Source organism: Lacerta agilis, chromosome 14, assembly GCF_009819535.1.
Source record: "Lacerta agilis isolate rLacAgi1 chromosome 14, rLacAgi1.pri, whole genome shotgun sequence".
Lineage (NCBI taxonomy): Eukaryota > Metazoa > Chordata > Lepidosauria > Squamata > Lacertidae > Lacerta > Lacerta agilis.
In genome coordinates, this window is record NC_046325.1 from 13,948,030 (window position 1) to 13,967,639 (window position 19,610).

General features: G+C 42.5%; 3 protein-coding genes across 4 annotated transcripts in view; 1 reads left to right on the plus strand and 2 right to left on the minus strand.

The window, feature by feature from the left end:
• ITGAX (integrin subunit alpha X) overlaps positions 1-7,013 on the plus strand; it is a 46,144-nt gene extending 39,131 nt beyond the window's left edge. Inside the window, exons 26-30 of the mRNA XM_033168371.1 lie at positions 4,050-4,136; positions 4,279-4,392; positions 4,794-4,886; positions 5,097-5,207; positions 5,481-7,013. Coding sequence (XP_033024262.1) covers positions 4,050-4,136; positions 4,279-4,392; positions 4,794-4,886; positions 5,097-5,207; positions 5,481-5,597 — 522 coding nt within the window. The 3' untranslated portion in view covers positions 5,598-7,013. The remainder of the gene's footprint in view (positions 1-4,049; positions 4,137-4,278; positions 4,393-4,793; positions 4,887-5,096; positions 5,208-5,480) is intronic.
• A 341-nt stretch (positions 7,014-7,354) lies between these two features.
• On the minus strand, positions 7,355-9,035 carry LOC117059427 (cytochrome c oxidase subunit 6A, mitochondrial). The gene is made up of 3 exons (XM_033171167.1): positions 8,791-9,035; positions 7,894-8,036; positions 7,355-7,561 (listed from the first exon to the last, which is right to left on the minus strand). Exons 1-3 carry the CDS (start codon positions 8,882-8,884, stop codon positions 7,469-7,471), a joined length of 330 nt encoding a protein of 109 aa, XP_033027058.1. The 5' UTR covers positions 8,885-9,035; the 3' UTR covers positions 7,355-7,468.
• Positions 9,036-12,045: 3,010 nt separating this feature from the next.
• The window catches only part of LOC117059426 (integrin alpha-X-like), a 31,886-nt gene continuing 24,321 nt past the window's right edge, over positions 12,046-19,610 (minus strand). Inside the window, exons 19-30 of one of the 2 annotated variants that reach the window (XM_033171165.1) lie at positions 19,015-19,088; positions 17,909-18,050; positions 17,667-17,780; positions 16,489-16,568; positions 16,162-16,245; positions 15,911-15,989; positions 15,095-15,202; positions 14,792-14,866; positions 14,192-14,305; positions 13,940-14,032; positions 13,146-13,256; positions 12,046-12,223 (exon numbers count right to left, since the gene is read on the minus strand). In XM_033171165.1, coding sequence (XP_033027056.1) covers positions 12,089-12,223; positions 13,146-13,256; positions 13,940-14,032; positions 14,192-14,305; positions 14,792-14,866; positions 15,095-15,202; positions 15,911-15,989; positions 16,162-16,245; positions 16,489-16,568; positions 17,667-17,780; positions 17,909-18,050; positions 19,015-19,088 — 1,209 coding nt within the window. In that variant the 3' untranslated portion in view covers positions 12,046-12,088. Of the gene's footprint in view, positions 12,224-13,145; positions 13,257-13,939; positions 14,033-14,191; positions 14,306-14,791; positions 14,873-15,094; positions 15,203-15,910; positions 15,990-16,161; positions 16,246-16,488; positions 16,569-17,666; positions 17,781-17,908; positions 18,051-19,014; positions 19,089-19,610 lie in introns of both variants that reach the window. The other variant, XM_033171164.1, reaches the window with a different exon arrangement.

A 19,610-nucleotide genomic window follows, 5' to 3' on the forward strand; every position in this document is an offset into this window, starting at 1 on the left:
TATTATTGTGTTTAAAACTTTTTTCAACCTTCCTGCCAATATGTCAGTGAATAATTTATAATCTAAGTTCAATAAGGAAATCGGCCGGTAATTTTTCACATTCAGTAAATCTGTGCCTTGTTTTGGGATTAACGTTACGAATGCCTCTTTCCACGAGTCCGGAATCCTTCCACTGATTAAGATCTTATTCATTACTTCCAGCAATCTCGGTATTAATTGCGGTGCCAGATCTTTATAGTATTTAGCCGAAAGGCCGTCGGGACCTGGTGCTTTCCCCCCTTTTAGTTTTTGTATTGCACAGTTCAATTCTTCCTCTGTTATTGGAGCATTTAATTGTTTTTGATCTTCTTCTGAGATTTTCCTTGGTTTGTTCTCCTCTAGATACAAATCCATTTCTTCTTCCTCCTCCTGTTCTCTCTGGTACAAATTCTTATAAAACTCCTGAAAAACATTTTTAATCTCTTTTGGATTCTCTATCACAACTTCTTCTTTTTTAATTTTATTTATTATATTTTGTTCTTGTCTTCTTTTTAGCTGCCATGCTAATAATTTTCCTGATTTGTTTGCATATTCAAAATTTTTTTGTCGCAGCCATTTTAACTTCCATTCAATCTCATAGTTAATCAAAATATCAAATTGATTTTTTAAGTCTTTGATACTCTGTTTCAATTCCTTATCTTGTGGTTTCACAATTAATTGCCTTTCTTTGACTTCTAACTCTTTCAGAATTTCTTCCTTCTTCTTTTCTCTGTCCTTCCTTTTTCCAATATCTTGTGCAATCATAAAGCCCCTTATCACGGCCTTGCTGGCATCCCAAACTATGTTCGAATCAGTACCTTTGTTTGCATTTACTTCAAAATACTCGTTTATCACCTTCTTTGCTTTCTCTACTACTTTTTCATCATTAAATAAACTCTCGTTCATTCTCCATCTACCTTTGGCACCTTCTCCCCTTAACTCCATATAAATGGCATTATGATCTGATACAGTTCTCGGGTGAATCTCTATTTTCTGGACTTTTGGCATCACTCCCTTCGTGACCCAGATGTAATCTATTCTTCCTGAGCTTTGGTTGGGTTGTGAGAAATGTGTATATTGTTTTGTTGTTGGGTTTTTTACTCTCCAAATGTCTATCAGGCTTAGATTATTTGTTAACGTAAAAAAGGTCTTTGGTAATTTGCCCTCTGAACCCGAACTTCTTGATGTTCTATCCATCATTGGGGTCACTACCCCATTTAAATCTCCCATTAGGATTTGTTTTTGATCAGCGTATTCCAACATTATTTCTTCCAGTTTTTTGTAGAATTTGGCTTTTCTATTATTTGGGGCGTATACTCCTACTAGCTGTATTTTTTCGCCCTGCCATATTATTTGCACAATTATCACTCTCCCTTCTTCATCTTTATAGATTAGTTTGGGTTCCAACCTTTGTTTTACATAAAAAACCACCCCTCGTTTCTTCTTTTTATCAGCTGTTACAAAATCCAAGCCCAATTTTTTATTTATCAGAATTCTTTTATGTTTTTTGGAAATGTGAGTCTCTTGTAAACATATGACATCTAACTTTTGTTTATACAAAACATGTTCAACTTTATTTCTTTTACATTTATTGTTTAAGCCATTTATATTCCATGACTGAAGCTTTAAAGTCATGTCTCCTTTCTGGTTCTCTTGTCCTATAAATCTTTTTATCTAGACTTCTTAAGTGTTGTTATTTTCTGGGTCTTCCTTCTCCTGTTTTTCTTCCTCTTCTCCCTCTACACTTTCTTGATCACTTCCTTCTCCTTCTTCCTCCTCTTCCTCCTCCTCTTCCTCTACTCCTCCTATTGCACCTTCCTCCGTCACACCTTCTACTGCTTCTCTCGCCTTCTTTCCCTTCTTGTCCTCTTCCAGCCCCAATTCTTTCGGATATCTTCTGGTGAATTTCTTTAATTCTTGTAGACTCTTAATCTTAAATCTCTTGTTCTTGAAATAAAAGGTAAGTCCCTCAGGAAATTCCCATCGGAAACTTATCCCTTTTTTCCTCAGAATTCCTGCCAGGGTTAAGTACGGCTCTCTCTTCTTCAAAAATCTTGTGGGAATTTCTTTATATATGATAATTTCCCTTCCTCCTATTATTAATTTCTGTGTATAGCTTAACTTCAAAATTTCGTTCTTAAGGTCCATCGAATTAAGCATTACCAGGCAATCACCTGGTAATTTTCTCGCTCTCGCTTTCGCCGACTTCACCCCAATTCTGAAAACATTTAAGATGGAATAGTCCACATTTTCCTCTTTAATATTTAACCATCTGGCCAATTCACTCACTATTTTCTTCCTTATGTTTTCGTTCACTTCCACCGGAATCCCGCGGAATTTAAGATTAAGCTGCTTTTGCCTAAGTTCTAACATAGCAATATTGTCCAGCATTTCCTCCTGGACTCTGTTCAGATCGCCTATATCCTCTTTGACTTTCTCTATTTCTTTCTTTGATTGTTTGACTTCTTTCTGAACTCTCTTTACTGAATTTTCTATTGTTTTAGATTTACTAGATAATTCTTTTAGTTGTTCTGACAGCTCTCCTACTACCTTCTCAAATTTTTGATCCATGGACTCTTGCAGGTCCCCAATTTTTTTTTCAATATTCTGTTCACTTTGCCTTATCTCTTTTTTAATTTCTAATAATAAGCTTTCCCATTCCTTTCCTTCCTCCTGTTTTGAGGGCCTTCTATCACTTGGTGTTGCGCTCCCTTTAACTGGCTTCATTTTACTTTAAATTTACAATCTGCTATTATTTAAATTTACAATCTGCTATTATTTTCACAACCACCAGGGGGCTCTAATCCCTCTTGTCTTGTTAATTTCCACCTTACAACCTTATTTGCGCCTATAGGTGGCGCCAATTACTTTGTGGAGAGCGTCTATCAGCAGTTCAGTTCAGCAGTCCCTTCTCTTTGCTTTCAATTTCTTTGTTCACCAGCGTCCCACAGTTACTTTCGATTTCTTTGTTTCAGACCCTTCTCTCTCCTCGCTACTTTGTAGATCCTAAGAAGTCGCTTAAATAACCTTTCTAATGTCAGTCCAATATCAACCAGTTTAAGGAGATTGTCCTTAAGAATAAACAAAAGTTCACCTGTAAAGTAAAACCCCCCTCCCTCCCAAAAGGCTCCCCAAAACGCAGTCCAGCAGTTCGGCAGTTTATAGTCACCTTTCTTCTCCGCGATGTTTTCAACCCCTCTGCGATAGTCCAACAGTGATCAAACGATGTTTGTAATCCAGGGGAGTCAAACGATGTTTGTAATCCGGGGGGTCGGTACCCCTATTTCTTTCGACGCCTGCCGGTTTGGTCTTCTACTGCTTGCCGGTTTGGTCTTCTTATTCTCGTACAAGGGGGGGGAGAGTATGTTTTCCGAGACTCAGATTTTAAGCTCCGCACAGCACCCTAAATCCAGAGCAGCCTTTCTCTTTCCTCGCCGCTATGCCCGTTTCTTTTCCTTACTCTGTTCTCCGTTCGTGGCGCGGCGGCGGACCACTCTAAAGCTCCTGCAGTTCTTTTACAGTTTTCTCTCCCTTTATTTACTTCGCCCCCGTCAGATCTTTGGTTTCTGCTTACTCTCAACCCTTTCTCCTTTATTTTCCTCGGTTACCACCTTCCGATCGTCCCGGTACATGGTCTACTTGTGAGTTTCCTAAAAGTACCTGACTGGCCATTGCTGGACTTGCTGTTCCTTTAATCTGATCCATGAGAGCAAGTTTTATGTTCTTCCCTACCTGCTGGTTCCATGGTCACAACAAAAGAATTAAAATCTGCCCTGTACCAATAAGCATGAACAGTGCCAGACTTCCATTGATGTTTAGCACCCCTCTTCCCACTGTCATTCTCAGTATAGTTGAACCATTCTACCTAACCTGTGTTAAGAGATATTTTGCATGTGCCCTGAGCCTTGAACTAGCATACTTGTTTAGACAAACAGTGTGGAAATACATGAATTACAAGTGAAAGGCTCCTGTAATGGCTATGCATAGCCCCTTACATACCAGTATATGAAATTTGCTTTCCCTTTCCCTAGATGAACCACCTAGCTCAGTGCACCCCTGAAGGAGAGACCCCAGGGTCCAAAGATTTTGTGGCACAACTAAGAAAAAATTCCATTCTGGTGAGTACATCCCCACTGTAAAGTTAGCATTCTTATTTCAGAAGCAGCTGGACTGGCTGGCTCTGGGGACCCCTTTAGGTCAAGGGGTAGCTATACTCAGCATCAGCACTTTATCTGAGGATATCCTTGCACCTCCTTCCAGGACTGCTCTGTAGCCACCTGTAAAACAATCCGGTGCAACATTCCATCCCTGGAGCAGAAGCAACCGCTGGAGTTCAGCATCAAGGGGAAGATGGGATTCCAATGGGTCTCCCAGGTATGAAGGCCACTGCTGGGGCTTTATTGGTGCAGGGGTGGGAAGGTCATGTAAGGTGTTAGCATGCTTCTGTGCGGCACACCCAGAACCAGCTGCATCTTTGGGTGCAACCATTCTATGAACTCCAGGAACACTTCTTCAGTGGTGACCAGACTTCTCGACAGAACCCTCAGCAAATGACTGTTTCTAGGATTCTTTGGGGGACTCTATGACAATACGTTATACAAATAATATAAGTTGCTGTGTAGTAGATATGCTCACAGTCAGTTACATCTCTATACCAACAAAGGAACTTTTTTTTTTTTTTTGTAAAGAGCCAGTTACTCCTTTTGGATCCCTTCTTGGTAAATCTTTCAGGCGAGTACCTATCCCACCTCTGAGAGGGTTTGTCTGTCTTTCAGACCCAGCAGAAGAAAGTGACCCTGGTGAGCTCAGCAAGGATTTCTTACGATGAGAAAATATATACCCAGAAAGAGGGCCTTCCACTGAGTCAGGTAATGATGGGTCAAAAGGAGACACACTGTCCATAGGCCATAGCTAGGAGCCTGGACATCTCCAGATGTTGTTCTAGGATTAGGAGCTGGGAAGGAGTCAGCATTCCAGGCTACCTTTTGTAGCTCTGGATGAGGCATGGTTGAAATGAATTAACCCTAGTGCATGACGTCACCAGGTTCTCCCTCTGTTTTCCCCCTCTTACCCTGTAGGCGAATACTGTAGTGGAATTCCTGGAGCCTTACAACTACCTTCCTATTATTATTGGCAGCAGTGTGGGGGGACTCATTCTTCTTGCCCTGATTGCTGCTGTTCTTTACAAGGTGAGGACTGAGATTTAGAAGCATGCTTATAAGTGAGGGGAGGGCCTTTGGGAGTAACTTTTGCCCACATCAGACAAACACAATTAGGGAGATGGCTGAGGCAGAAAGCTGCCACACCTAAGTGGGGGTGCCCAGTGTATAAATGTGGTCTATACTTGTTTCATTGACTCTTCTGGTGCCATTTACCATTTACCCATTACCCCCAGGATGAGCAAACCCTTCATTTGAATATTTTCTCTGTGTGTGTTTGTCACTCTCTTCCCTTCTTTCCAGGTTGGCTTCTTCAAACGACAGTACAAACAGTTGTTGGAGGCAGGAGATGGTGAGGTGGCAGGATCCCCACCACAAGACACTGGTGCTGGCCCCAGTTCCGCTGCTACTAAAGGATAGCTAAGACCACAACCCATTCCTTCTATAGGGTGTCTTATAGTATGCCCATAATAATGAAATGGACTGAACAAGATGAGATAATTGCTCCAGAACATAACTGAGGTCTGCTTCATAGATTGCAGTTTCCTTAAATAGAAAGAACTTTGATGGTAGAAAATGACCATCATGTGTATCACAGTTGCTCACATGCTGAGGTATGTTGGGGAGTATGTGTACACACAGATAAATATGTACATGTGACATCATTACAGGTGATAACCCATACAGGTGTCTCCCCACTTACATGGGGGTTACATTCCCAGGTACCGTGCATATACCGGTATGTGAAATCATGTGTAGTGAGGAAAAACATCTAAAAAGCTGAACTCCACTAATAAGCCACCAAAATTGCTCCTTCCAAACCTCCTTTCTCAAACTCCAATTCTCCAAGGCCTTAAAGATCAGGGCCATTTTTGCCCTGTTCGCACATTTTTGCAGTTTAGATTAATTTAATTGTTTCCCGACGCTTCACGTGTTCATGCGCAAGTCAAACATGCATAAGTGGAGAAATGCCTGTACCAGGAATGGGCAACTTGTGGTCCTCTAGCTGTTGCTGAATAGCTCCCTCCCATCAGCCAGCATGCTCAATGGACAGGGATGATGGGAGTTGGAGTCTAATGCCAGGTGGAGGACCACAGGTTCCCCACTCCTGACATACACACAGTCCTACAAAAAAAGTGCTTTTATGCAGCAAAATATGCCTATCATGGCTTTGAAAGTTAGGGATCATGGCTTCCTGTGTCTATGGGCTGGTGAAGTTCAGTCATATGTTGCAGAAGTGTGAAAAAGAGTGCCTTATGTTTGTAGTACATCCAGCAATACACCCGTGTAAAAATGTTGTTGTCCTTATAAATGTAGCAGACTGAAAAGAATGTAAACAGCAGCATCTTAGCTGCTGGAAGGGAGACTGAACCAAATTTATGTGGTCAAGGGGTGAGGCATAAGTGTCTTGCACAGTTCCTTCTCAATCGTCCATAGCAATTATTCACTGGTCCCTGCCCTTGTACTCCAGATATAACTACCAGTATCTCTATCCCCAAATTCTCCCAGCTTTTGCAAAAAGAAAGGGGAGAGGTTTTGAATAAATGGATCATGGAAGGGGAAAAAGGAGAAATATCTGCAAATGCACTTATTACCCATAAATTAATCCTGGTCCTGGGTTTTAAGATCTCAGGCACAGCATTTAGATGAAATGCTTTTAGGAGAAATGTTGGGATTTTTCTGCCTGGGGACCATGTAGATGTGTCAGATTGTTCCTCCTGCAGCTTAATCTGCTGTGCAAACAGTTGCTGCCTGAAGAAGTCTTGTGGTTGTATTCGCAGTTATGCGGCATCTTGGACTTGGTATGTGGATATAAATTTATAACTATCAACATTTTTTTTTAAAAAAAAAGAATTACATGATGCAAATTTGAGCAAAATACACATGAAGTTATCCAGGTCTTTAGGAACTGTAAACATAGGAAGCACAGCAATGCAAGCAAGATCAGCTGCAATCCTGACAGATTTTTCACTCAGGACTTCTTCGGGAGTGGGATTGAACATCTCTAGGCTAACCTCAGCAGCCCTGGCTGAAAGCTACCATGTAATGCATTGGGCATCAACTGTTTCCCATCTGACCTCTTTCCCCTGAAAATTTGGCAGAACAACACTCTCCTCCCCCACATCCCCCCAAACTGCCTCCAATACAATACAATTTGAAATACCAAGAAAGTGCTCCATCCATCAAAATGTGATTTTATTATCTCTGGAAACCTGTCTCAAAGCAGTAATAAAGTTATACAGGGGTATATGCCTCCCTGTCCCCCCCCCGTAAGAGAGAATGACAGTGGTTCAGTGGTGGCTGCCTCCTTCATAACCTGTGGGCAGTGGGTTGGTGTGAGGGTTATGAAAGAAGGTGTGATTTCCATCACCCCAGGGGAAAGGCTGAAAAAGAAGGAGAGAGAAAGAGAACTGAGGGCTAGATTGCCAGTACCCCCTTCCATCTATTTATTTTTTAAATTGCATACCCCTTAATATAATTAAGACAATCATTACAATGATATTTTTTTAAAGCAACTAGCACAGTATGATGTAAAATAGCAGACAACTAAAACCACAGAATAAAAATCAAATTCAGCTGACATTTTAAAAGACTAAACAATAATTCACATGGTGTCCTTTGAGTATCAATATCCCAAGCCACATAGCTTGACCTATTTGTTTTGGAAAATGATGCTCCCTAATCCATTATCAGAACTCTCCTGCTTAATTCTTACCTTTGATCGGAGGCGCAGGTGATGATATGGGATGAACTCAGGTGGTTCATGCGGGTGATTTGCTTGTTGCAGATAGACATTCAACATGCAGACAGCCACTCCAGGAAGTGCCACCACAAAGGACAAGATTTTCCATGTTCGCACTGCATCACAAATAGGAAAAACAGGATAATCCCAAATGCAGAGCATAAACTGCAGCAAATGGCATTGGTGTGGTGTTGTGGCATCCACTTCCTCGGAGCAACACAGGGGGCAAGTACCCTCTGCCTAGTACCTACTCTATGATCTGCTGTTGCACAGTGCCCTCTAACAGACAAATAAGGTCATTCTCAAGGTCCCTTTCTTTGCTGTCCTTTTTTGTGGAAAACAGATCAGATACCAAAACACTGGCATCTTTCAAAGAGCACAAACCCAGAGGAAAAGCAATGGGGCAGTATATTTCAGTTAATTGGCCAGGGAGTGGGGGTGTAGAGAAAGGAGCACTTATAGAACTAGATAGTGGAAGATGCCGTCACTTTAATATGTACTTAGCTTCCTAGGACAGACACTTCTCCAAACCTCATAGGGACCCCATTCCAAAAGGCATATACCTTTCATAGTGTCCCAATAACAGATTATTAAAGGAAGCAAAGGTCTTTTGAAACAAAAACTGGGCAAGGGACAGGCAAGTGGAAGCAAGGAGCAAATTAAATCTCAGGCATCATTTATGTTCCCCAAGTTAAAATAAAGTTTCTTAAAATTAATTTTTTAAAGTGTACACTTTCCCCATAACCATTAAAGTAAAAGAAAGAATAAATAAATAGGTAGCAATCATAACCTAAGAACAGTGGTGCTGCTCAACAATTTTTTCAGTAATCATTTATGCTTTTGGCCTTGTCTCTTACTGAATCCACTTACCACCTGACCCATCACCATGGTGCCCACTAGCAGCTTTTGTGGCAAGATTTCGTCCCTGGGCCACCAGTCGTGTGGCCCTCCACCAGGGAATCATGTGTGAAGCCAAGGACGTCCGAGCTTGTTGACAATAGAGGTCTCTCCTCGTCGGGCTGGTTGGTGTCTCTTCACTCTCCTGTGTTTAAGGCCTTCCTGCACACTCCCTACAGCACAGCCCTCTCCTCCCCTTTGCCGGACCTGACAGTTATGCCCATCTGACCATGCTTGGCCAATCAATCTGAGAGACAAACATAGTGCAGCTTGAATATTATCCAGGAAGGCCATCAACCAACACATGTTTAAAGACCAAGGTCTCAGTACCCTTGGCTTGAGGCCCAGGAACCAACCAGCCTCTTCTCCCCACCCTTGGATTCCTGGGGTCTATTTATAGCTATACTCAAAGCAAATGCAGAATGCCCAGTCTTCAGAGGGTGTCTAGCAGGGAATACTCTAGTTGCGTTAATAAGATAAGAATGGAGCTAGGACACATTGTAAGTAACATATGACAAAGTATGTGCTGAAATTTAACTTAAGTCTTATATCAAATTGAAATTTGGTGTTTGAGATAGTATGGTGTTTTTTTTTTTTTTGTTTTTTTTTTGCAGAATTCTGACATTTCCCCAAACACTATTACTTCCATCTAGGCTGGTCAAGCATGGGCTCCCTCACTTTCATGTTTCTGCTCCTTTGACAGATTTTTTCCCCCTACCATGCTTTGCTTTTAGTTGTCCACCAGAGCCTAGCTCTCCCTTTTTCCAACCCTTTAAGAACCCAGACTTATCCTATTCCTGCCTTCAGACCTCTCTTCACTGCCAACTATGTGACTTCTACATCAGTAAAGAGCATCAAGTATTGGCAGTTGGATTCAGTGCATATTACACAGCTATGTGACATCATGAAATCCAAAGGTGCAACATTGCTGGGAACTGGAGTCTGGAGCAGGTCAGCAATAAAACACCTGAGGTTAGTGAAGTTAACACTTTATTCAAAGAAACCAAAACAGCTCAGACCCAGTGATCACAGCAACTCTTCCCAATGGCCTCCCACCACCCCTCTGCATCTAGCCAGTCCATGACAAACATGCAGTGACATCCCTGAATGATGGCAACTCATCCACAACCCACCCAGTTCCAAAGAATGTCCTCCTGCTACCAAGGCACCAGCTCACACACCCCACCGTACTTTACCACCCAAGCTCTGATGCCATACTCACTCTTTTACAAGTGACACTCTTCTGGTAATGGTCATGAGAACACAACTACCGTAAATCTTGATTCCACCATAAAACCACTGGATAATTCATCTAAATAAATGAACATTTTAAAGTAGCCAACCTTTTGCTTTAAGTGTAACCTTTAAAAAAAAGGAAGGAAGGAAGGAAGGCATTTGAGCTGAAACACATGGGGCCAATAAAAACAAGCATCCTTTGAAATGTATTTCTCTACAACCTTGTAGTATAGTCCCGTGGCAATATCCCCAGGTTAGTCTGTTGCAACAGAAACAACAGTGTGTGGCATCTTAAAGACTAACACATTTATAACAATGTAAACTTCTCCTTCATGGATCACTGCCTTTTCGTGGCGAAGGGGCTTGAATAACTCAGGGAAGTTATGAGCTATGCCATGCAGGGCCACCCAAGATGGACAGGTCATAGCGGAGAGTTTAGACTAAATGTGATCCACCTGGAGAAGGAACTGGCAAGCCACTCCAGTATCCCTGCCAAGAAAACTCCATGGACAAAGACACAAGGAGAAGGGGATGACAGAGGATGAGATGGTTGGACAGTGTTCTCAAAGCGACTGGCTTGAGTTTGGCCAAACTGCGGGAGGCAGTGGATGATAGGGGTGCCTGGCGTGCTCTGGTCCATGGGGTCACGAAGAGTCAGACACGACTGAATGACTGAACAACAACAAAACTTCTGTGGGCTAGAGTTTAATAAAACTGGAAACAATGGGGAGGGGGTGCTTTTCCAAGTTTGTTTGTTGTTTTTTCAAATCAGTTTTTAATTACCTTATTTTAGTATTTTGAGAAGTATTTCTCTTTTTCACACTGCTGAATGCTTCCGTTTTGTGTTAGGTTGTCTCTAGGGGTTGACAAATCTGTCAATTTTGGTTTCTCTTCAATTTCTTCTTTTTTACTTATAAAAATAATTTGATACTGCTATTTATAAAAAAATAGAGTTGTTTACAACAATTGTACACAAAAACAATACAATTCAAGTTGTTAAATTTGCCACACTTCCACATCACTTTGCAGTCATTTTTTAAAAGACAGTCCTCATGGAAATTCATCAGCATTTTAATCCAAATTTCCCCTACTATACATTTTTGCAAGCAGTTTCCCCGTACCCTGTATATTTTACATATTATTTAATTAGTATATGCATTTTATACATGCTTTCCTATAATCCACACTTTTTTTAGTCAGAAGACTGCATCACAAAGTTCAGGGAAGGGCAAATTTTGAAGGCTAGCTGTGCTGTGATTCATGCATTGTTTCAGAAATTGAATTAGTTAGGTTCACATGAAACAGCAAACCAAACCAAATTTCTCCCTCAACTCTAGTTGTCCACATCTCTTAGTTTTCCCCTTGAAAACCCACAGTACCCGCATAGTATTTCTCAGCTTCAAAAACAACCACTGCTTTCAATTCCCTTAATTATTGTACTGCCTAAACGAAAAAGTGCTACCAAGGACACTGAAGACTCCATTACTCCCCTAAAATAGGCTTTGGATCAAAAATTGTTCAAGAGAATCCTAGTTTGACATATTCAGTGGCATTTTTGCAGCACAAATGAAGTCGCCTTCCAACTCTACTATCAGCCTACAGAATTAGATGTAAATTTGTGCTAGAAAATGTGGCACATTATGCTGGGGATAAACTGTAATACTGTGGTCCTTTTTTATGTCCAGTCTGCTGAAGGGGTAAAAGGAGAATCTCTCTGGTTAAGGAGAAATGTCACAATACATGATGATGGTCCAGAGCTTACAATAGATGTCTTTTAAAGGAGGGGGAGGATTCACAGAAAATAAGGCTATCACAGAGCTGCAATGGATCCTCTGAATCCCAGTCACTAGGGAGCAACAATGGGGGGAAATTTATTGCCTCCAAGACCTGTTTGTCTCAGAAGCATCTGGTTGACCACTGTGGGAATCTAGACATTTGGTCAGGTCCTGGAAGGCTCTTCTTATGTCCTTCAAATGGGCTTTTGAGGGTTACCTTCCCCAGAGTATTGAAAAGCTGCAGAGGAACAGGAGGCTTATTAGTAGACAGTGTCTTTGCTGGGAGGAGAGGTGTCTAGGTCTTGAGGGGTGGGTTGTGGGGTGGGATCTGCAGCTTCGTCACCAGCCCCAGCCTCAGTAAGCATCTGCTTATATTGGCGCTTGAAGAACCCAACCTAGAAGGAAAGAAAGGAGCAGGGAGCAGGTGAAAGAGAAGAATAATGTTACATTTCATTCTTCTAGAAATATAGTGCTTTATTTCTGAGACTGTGGCATGGAAATCACATCCTTTGATTGCAGCAGAAGCCATTTGCCTTCCACCCACCTAGGATTACCCCACTGAGGAGAGGAAAGCACTCTGAACATGCTCAAGAAGCACATGCTTTCTGTTGTCACTTCACAAACAGAAATGCAGGCATCACCAGCCTTTTGGGACCTTTACAGATGAAAGAAATTGTCATGGGGTGCACACACACACACACACCACAATCTACTCTATTGGCTATACTAAACTGCTGCTTTTAAGCCGAATTTCAGTGAGGGGGTGGGGGCAGGCATAGCAGACCATGTTGGAAGTAGGGAAGGCTTCTGTAGATGCCTGTGGGTGCCACATTGCTGGTTGCCACATTGTTGGTTGTCCCCCAAGCTGGTGAGGCTCACTTGATTCAGTGTTAAACTGAGTAGTGTCATCAGCCCAGCCCTGTGAAATGAACTTCCAGTAGCAATTTGACAGGCACCTTCTATATTAACCTTTAAAGATTTGCTGAATACTTTTCTTTGCCACCAGACTTATGCAGACAATTAAGAAAAACATGTTCTGTAAAAGTTAGTTGGTGACCTGTGGTTTTCCTTTTTTTCTTTTTTAAAAGTGTGTGTACATACATACACACATTGTCAACCACCGCATTATTTTTTAATATTTTTTAATGAAATTTAATAAATATGACACATATGTGAACCTGACATCATATGTCAGGTGGGTGTGGTTTGCAAAAAATGGCCTCACAGACGAAATTCAGAAGCCTTATAAATCTTCCCCACATCTGGATTAAGCCTTCCTTCGCTTCTCATCAGACTCCCCCTGCAACTCTGCCTCACCTTGTAGAGGACTGCAGCAATGACAGCGAGAAGAACAAGCCCCGCAATGGCACTGCCAATGATCGCAGGCAGGTAGTTGTACATCTCTATTTGTTCCACCATGGTCTGCACCTGGGTGGGAAGAAAGTGAACAGAGCCAGACTAACCAAGGCATCCTGATGTCATCCTCTAACCCAAGTGCTGGGGGGGGGGGGAGTGGGAGGCTACAGGTCCAGCTGCCAGTTTTCTGCTCTTGCTCTCTCCCTCCCTCAGTCCAAGGGTAAACATCTCTGGCAGAAAACCCAGGAGTTTAGACCCCAGCATAAGCACTGGGTGATGCTGGTGCTCTCCCTGCCCTGAAAGCAGCATCATATCCTCATAGTTCATAGTCTAAAGGTGCCTAAAGATGGCCAGTATTTTGCAGGAGGGATTGAAACACATACCAAAATGTAAGGTTTGCACAACTGAAGTGGATTAAAGGGTTTTGCTGCCCTGGTGCAACAAATCCACTTCAAAAAAATACTGGACTTTTTGTGGTTTGGAAAGAGATGGGGAACTGCATTGGAAAGTGTTGGGCAAACAACTGATTACTGGGAAGATCCGTAAACACTCCAAAAGCAAATCAGGATTAATAAAGAATGAATACTTGCCATATCACAAATGTTCAGTAAAACCACTGTCTAACTCTCAAATGTTCAGTGCCTAACCAATGCATAAGCTTTGTGCAAGAAAATCAGAATGAAGGATGAATAAGCAGGTTATCTGAGGGAGTCCTAAAGCCAACTAAGTGCACCACTGCCCCTTCCTCCCATTACCTGGGCCTGTGCAAAGCCTTCCTTCTGTGTGTATTTTTTCTCATCATAGGAAATCTGTGCCATGCTCACCAAGGCAACTTTCTTCTGCTGGATCTGGGGAAAAGAGACCAATTCCTTCTGAGAGAGGGGAATCCCTTGTCAGACACTGACAAGTTGCTGACCAGCAGAGCAAATTAACATTTTGCAGGTCACATTTTGTTTTGTCTTTTTAGAAAACCTCAATGTAATACCCATCAGTGGCAACCTCTATACCTGAGATGCCCACTGGAAACCGACATCCCCCTTGATCCGGAATTCCAGCGGCTCCCGTGTCTTCAGTGACAAAATGTCACAACGGATTATCTTGCAGGAGGCTACAGAACAGTCCTGAGGGAAGTGGAAAGATGAGCTGGGGTGAGCAACGCCAAAGGGAAAACTCACTGCTGAGCAGAGATATCTTCAGACAGCATGCAGCATGGCAATTCAACATCCTGAAAACATCTACTTACTTTTTATTAAAGAATTTTCTAGCCACCATAGTTCAGAGGATGGTCTCTGCTGTGAGGCAGGTTAGACTGAGAGAGAGTAGCTGGCCCAAGATCATTCAGAAAGTTTCATGGCTGAGTGAGGATCTGAACCAGACTTCCCTAGCCCTAGTCAAACACATCTAAACACAATATCACACTAGCTCTAGATAGCTAGGAGCTTCAAGTCCTGCTTTTGGGCTTCCCACAGGCATTAGCTGGCTACTTTGAGAACATGTTGCTGGATGGAAGGGGCCAGTGATCTGATCTGGCAGGGCTCTTCTTGTGTTCTCTTATAAACAACGGATGTAGGTGATCCTGGGGAGAGGCTGCAGTATGCTAAACTCACCAGAAGGGGGAGGTCCTTTGTCACTGGGAAATCTTTGGTGCCAGCACTTTCTCTCTCCAAGACACACCTGGCAAACTGAGACTATGGGAAAAGAGACAATTTAAATAATCAACCTCCTTCTTGGAGGTCCTAAATTCAAGCCAGCCCCACATCTGGCAGGCTGGGAGTAGGATATGGCATGCTTTTCATCTGTGGTTCCTATTTCCCCAACAAGATAAATAGGTGAGCAGAGGCACTTTGTAAGAGATTAGGGGGATTACCGGTACACATTGGGGTGGTTAGAGAATGAGCAGATAATTATACCTGGGAAGAGACAACCTGAGACACATTCCACACCTGGATCCCTTTCAGTTTTACAGGGATCTGAAATGTCACAGAGATGGGGACATTTCGTTGACGGAGATTTTTCACCTGAAAGTGAAATAGACACTGTTCAAGGCAGACAGAACACATCATGGGTCCTGGGTGTCTTCTTCCACCCCACTCAGTACCATTTGAAACCTGGGCAGTGCCCAGCTGCTCCCTCCCATTCTCCCTATGGCCCTATCATGCACAGCCACCCTGGGTCAACCCATGGACCACACCAGATCCGGTCCCAAAATAGTTCGGGGGTGGGGTTAAAGCTTAATTAGCTGTTAGAAAACTAATTAAACATATGGCCAACAGGGGAGAGGGCCCAGTGCCCTTTTCCAAGCAGCTTCTCTGCAGGCAGGGAATTCTCAGTACTCCAACCAAAGTCATTTCCAGGTAGTCTGTTTATTGAGCATTCATCCTGACTGGTTAGCACAAAGTCTGATTTGGGGAAGAAGCAGGTTTGTTGCACAAGAACCCCAAATCAACTTTCATTAAACAACTTGAATTTGCCAGTATATATCACTCAAAAATAGTGACAGGCCAGAAGCACCTCAAACTACAATGCCCTGGATTCTTATGGCAAGCTAAACAAATATAAGACTAATATAAGTCTACAGAAATCCTGGCTTCAAGTAACCTCACTTTTAAAGCTTTTGTTGAGACTTCATTCTTTCCCATCATTCCTTTATTATCCTCTCCTTGCCTGTACCATTTTCCTCTTCCTACCAACCACCAGCCACCCTTTGTCATCCCCTTTGCCCTTACCTCATATCGATGTTCCACGTTCTTGCTTGCATCCTCTTGGCCAGCTGTGAAGTTAATGTACTTGGTTGACTCCTCAATGCTGTGAAGATGAAAGAGAAATGAACATCTGTGAGAAAGGGGAACGGGCTAGGATGGTGATGGGAAAGGGAGATCTCAGAGGTAATATCCTTATGAGTTGGAATCAGGGTTAGCTCTATTAGAGGGCACTCTACAAGCACTGCTTTACCCCTGAAACATCCATAGTTACTTACGCTGTGACAATGATATACACAGCATATTTGACAGGCAAATCTGCTTCGTGAACTGTATCCTTGGTGATGTTGCCACCGTTGTCACTGGGCAAGTGGAAGAGAACAGATATGTTAGTTTTTTTTAAGGGCTTGAACATCATGCACTATTCCATCATGTTCTGCTTCATACATTAGTGTTTCCATCATGCACTACATCGAGCACCACTGCCCTGTCACATTGCAGCCAGATCTGTTTCACACTCTTCTCCCTCCCCTCCAAACCCAATGATTATAAGAAACATGGGGTCCACATTAGGCCACATAAAGCTGCAAATCTGTGAACATCACCTGTTGGCACTGGCCATGATCCGCAGAGTGTCCCCTAGATCAGCATCTGGGGAGACGTCAAATGTGGCAATGAAGATAACCTGCAATACACCAACATATGGAGACTGATATGATTTCTTATTTCTACATGTGAAGGCTTATATGTATGGAGGGCTTTCCTTAGAGAAGGTAGTCTATACCTGGACTGCCCTTAACACATGAACCTGCAGTACTTTGAGTGAGACCACCGACGCATCTAGGCTAGTCTTGCCTACTCTGGCTGGCAGCAACTTCTGAGGGGGGTATTTATTCCCCCTATCCTGCTGCCAGCATGGTGTAGTGGTTAGAGTGCTTAACTAGGACCTGACAGATCAGGGGTCAAATCCCCACTCAGCCATGAAGCCCACTGGCCAATCACTGCTCTTCTAGCCTAAACTACTTCACAGGATTGTTGTGAGGATAAAATCAAGAAGGGGAGAAGTGTGCATGGCACCTTGACCTCTTTGGAGATAAAAGGTGGAATATACCAATAACAACCAACACCACCACAACAACAATAATAAAAATATATGCTGAAGATTGAACCTATGACTCAGCATACCACTCATGCTGTTCTATGGCCTTCATTTGCCTCTACTTTTTTGCAAAGCAGCAGTAAGTTTTATTTATTGGATCTGATTTGCAGGCTGGAGGGTTTGTCGGAGGGGTAGCAATATTGTGTTTAAAATACTTCTTTTTCCCCTTATTTTTTTGGGGGGGATGGGGCAATTATTAAAATCATTTTCAATGACATTTCAATCTCTCTTTTAAGAGAATCAGGCCATTCTTTCCACACTGAACACAAAAACAACTCCCTGCACACAGACTAGTGCATCAGGTAAAGGTAAAGGACCCCTGGGCAGTTAAGCCCAGTCAAATTTGACTATGAGGTGCAGCGCTCAACTCTGCTTTCAGGCTGAGGGAGTCAGCATTTGTCCTCTGACAGGTGGTTAGGCAACAACCCTTTCCCTTAACATGCTAACTTTCCACAGGCAATTGAGTTTAGACTTACAGGGAACATTTAATCATGCAATGTCCTCTGAATGCTACAATTCCAGAAGGACACCTGCTTTGTTTTTGTTTGTTTCTCTGAATGTGACAGTTAGCCCTAAGGTAGCACTTATGAACACATCTTGTGGCAATGAATTCAAAGAATATACCTTTGCTCTACTGTAGAAAATTGGGTGATTGACATTGCAGGTGGTGTTCCTGCCGACATCTTCTTCAGACGCGGTAACTGAATGGCACTTAACACTCACGCCCCTCCTGCTGGGCTGAGAAAGGGTGGGGCATTTATTGTTTATGAATGGATCAAGACAATAATTCCCAAGCAGCCCCCATCCCTCCACCTGCTCACTGTCCTTGCTCTTCCCCATGCCTGCATCCCTCCTGCTCCACTCACCTGTGGTAAAGTGACCTTGCGGTAGGATAACCCTGCAGGGTAGAAAAAGCCCAGTGTGGTGCTGTAAGAGTCTTCTCCATGATTCTGGATGAAAGCTGTTACATTGAACTCACCAGTCAGACCTACAACTACAATGTCCAGGCTGTGTGTAAAAAAGAGGGGAGTGTGCAGGATTAGAGGTCTCAGATACATAGAGATTTTCAAATATCCAAGAGATTTAGACTCCTCCTAGCAACTCTGAAAATCCAGATGACCTATTGATTCAGCATTCATCCTGCTTTGCTCACACAAAGCTTATGTGATGGTGGTTCCCCTGTATCTGATCTCTTTTGCACATTAGTTCCAATCTGTTTGGAGGCTATACAACAATGAGCACTGATTCTGAATTCATCCCTGATTTGTTTGTGGGGTGTCTATCTGTCTTCCCACTAAAAATTCATTTTACCCACACTTTTATAGTGCATTTCCCCATCTCTTTCCTAACTGCAAAGGGTTTTGGGGGGGGAGGTGTTAAGTAGCTTTGTTGCACCAGAGCATTTTAATCGACGTTAATTGCACCAATCTCAATTTCTACGTGCTTGAACTCCTCCCACAAAATACTGACAGTCTGTAGGCAATTCTCCTCTATTTGAACAACAAAATAAAACCAATACAATAAGAGGGCATGCATTAATGTTTGCAAACACCAAATATTTAGCAAATATACTAAATGCTTCATCTCATCCAACTTCATGGGCACTGATTTATTTTCTTAGAATTTCTAAGGTACAAGTCCGTCAGTTACCAATAACAGGAAAACATTCATAAAGGTGAATCTGATCAGAACAATGTGAAAGTGGGTGTGAAAGCTGTGTTAAAATCAACCTGGTAATGTTAAGGCAGAATATAAATCCAGTGAGTGACTGGAGAAATAACCCACTCATAGGTGAGAAATGGCAGATCTGTGTATCCTAGAACTATTGGGGGGGATATCCTTACCACAGTGACAAAACCATGAGACAGAGAATTTTATTTTTTGGAGCCCTGATGCCCAGATAAACTAGATACAGTATATTGAAGATAATGGAGAGGCAAAATAGAAACAGAAAGAGCAAATATTTTCCTACCCTGAGAAATTAAATGATGCTTCTAAACGGTCTTCACATTTCCCATCCGTGCCACAGTTTTTCTCAAAGTGGAGCTGTAAAAGCATGCAGGTCACAACATTTTGCTTTTGTAGGCACAGAAATTATTAGCGGAGAGAAGAATTAAGCACCAAATACTAATGATGGAACCCAGTTCTTTGGTGGATGACCTCTACTCAGGTCCAGCCAAGCCTTTCCCTCTCCTGTGTTTCACCCCCACAATCACCACCTCTTTTACATTGTTCATTTGCACATGACAAACCATATGCCCCCCCACTGTGCTTGCACAATAGCTCATGGCCACAAGGTTGTCTAGATGAGGGTGTCAGTGGCACCTAGGAGCAGGGGGAAGGCGCAATGAGGACCATAATGTAGTGGGCTCACTCAACAAGGAGCAGGGATATGCAAATTGGCCTTTCAGTTTCTCGTTTTTTCCAGTACAAAAGTTCAGTTCTTCATATTTCCACATCAGTTTGCCTGTTCGTTTTTTTTAAGTCCCTGTGAAAACTCATCAGCATTTTAGTGTGAATTTTTCCTAATATACAAATTCATGCAAACAATTTCCCCTAATATAACAC

What these genes read in the sequence shown, in the direction of transcription:
- LOC117059427 (XM_033171167.1), bottom strand. Translation starts at nt 8,884, where the DNA reads ATGATTCCCTGGTGGAGGGCCACACGACTGGTGGCCCAGGGACGAAAT. An exon ending in CCATGGTGATGGGTCAGGTG is followed by an intron (nt 8,037 to 8,790) that starts GTAAGTGGATTC and finishes TTTGTGATGCAG; the next exon opens with TGCGAACATGGAAAATCTTG. An exon ending in ACCTGCGCCTCCGATCAAAG is followed by an intron (nt 7,562 to 7,893) that starts GTAAGAATTAAG and finishes CTTCTTTTTCAG; the next exon opens with CCTTTCCCCTGGGGTGATGG.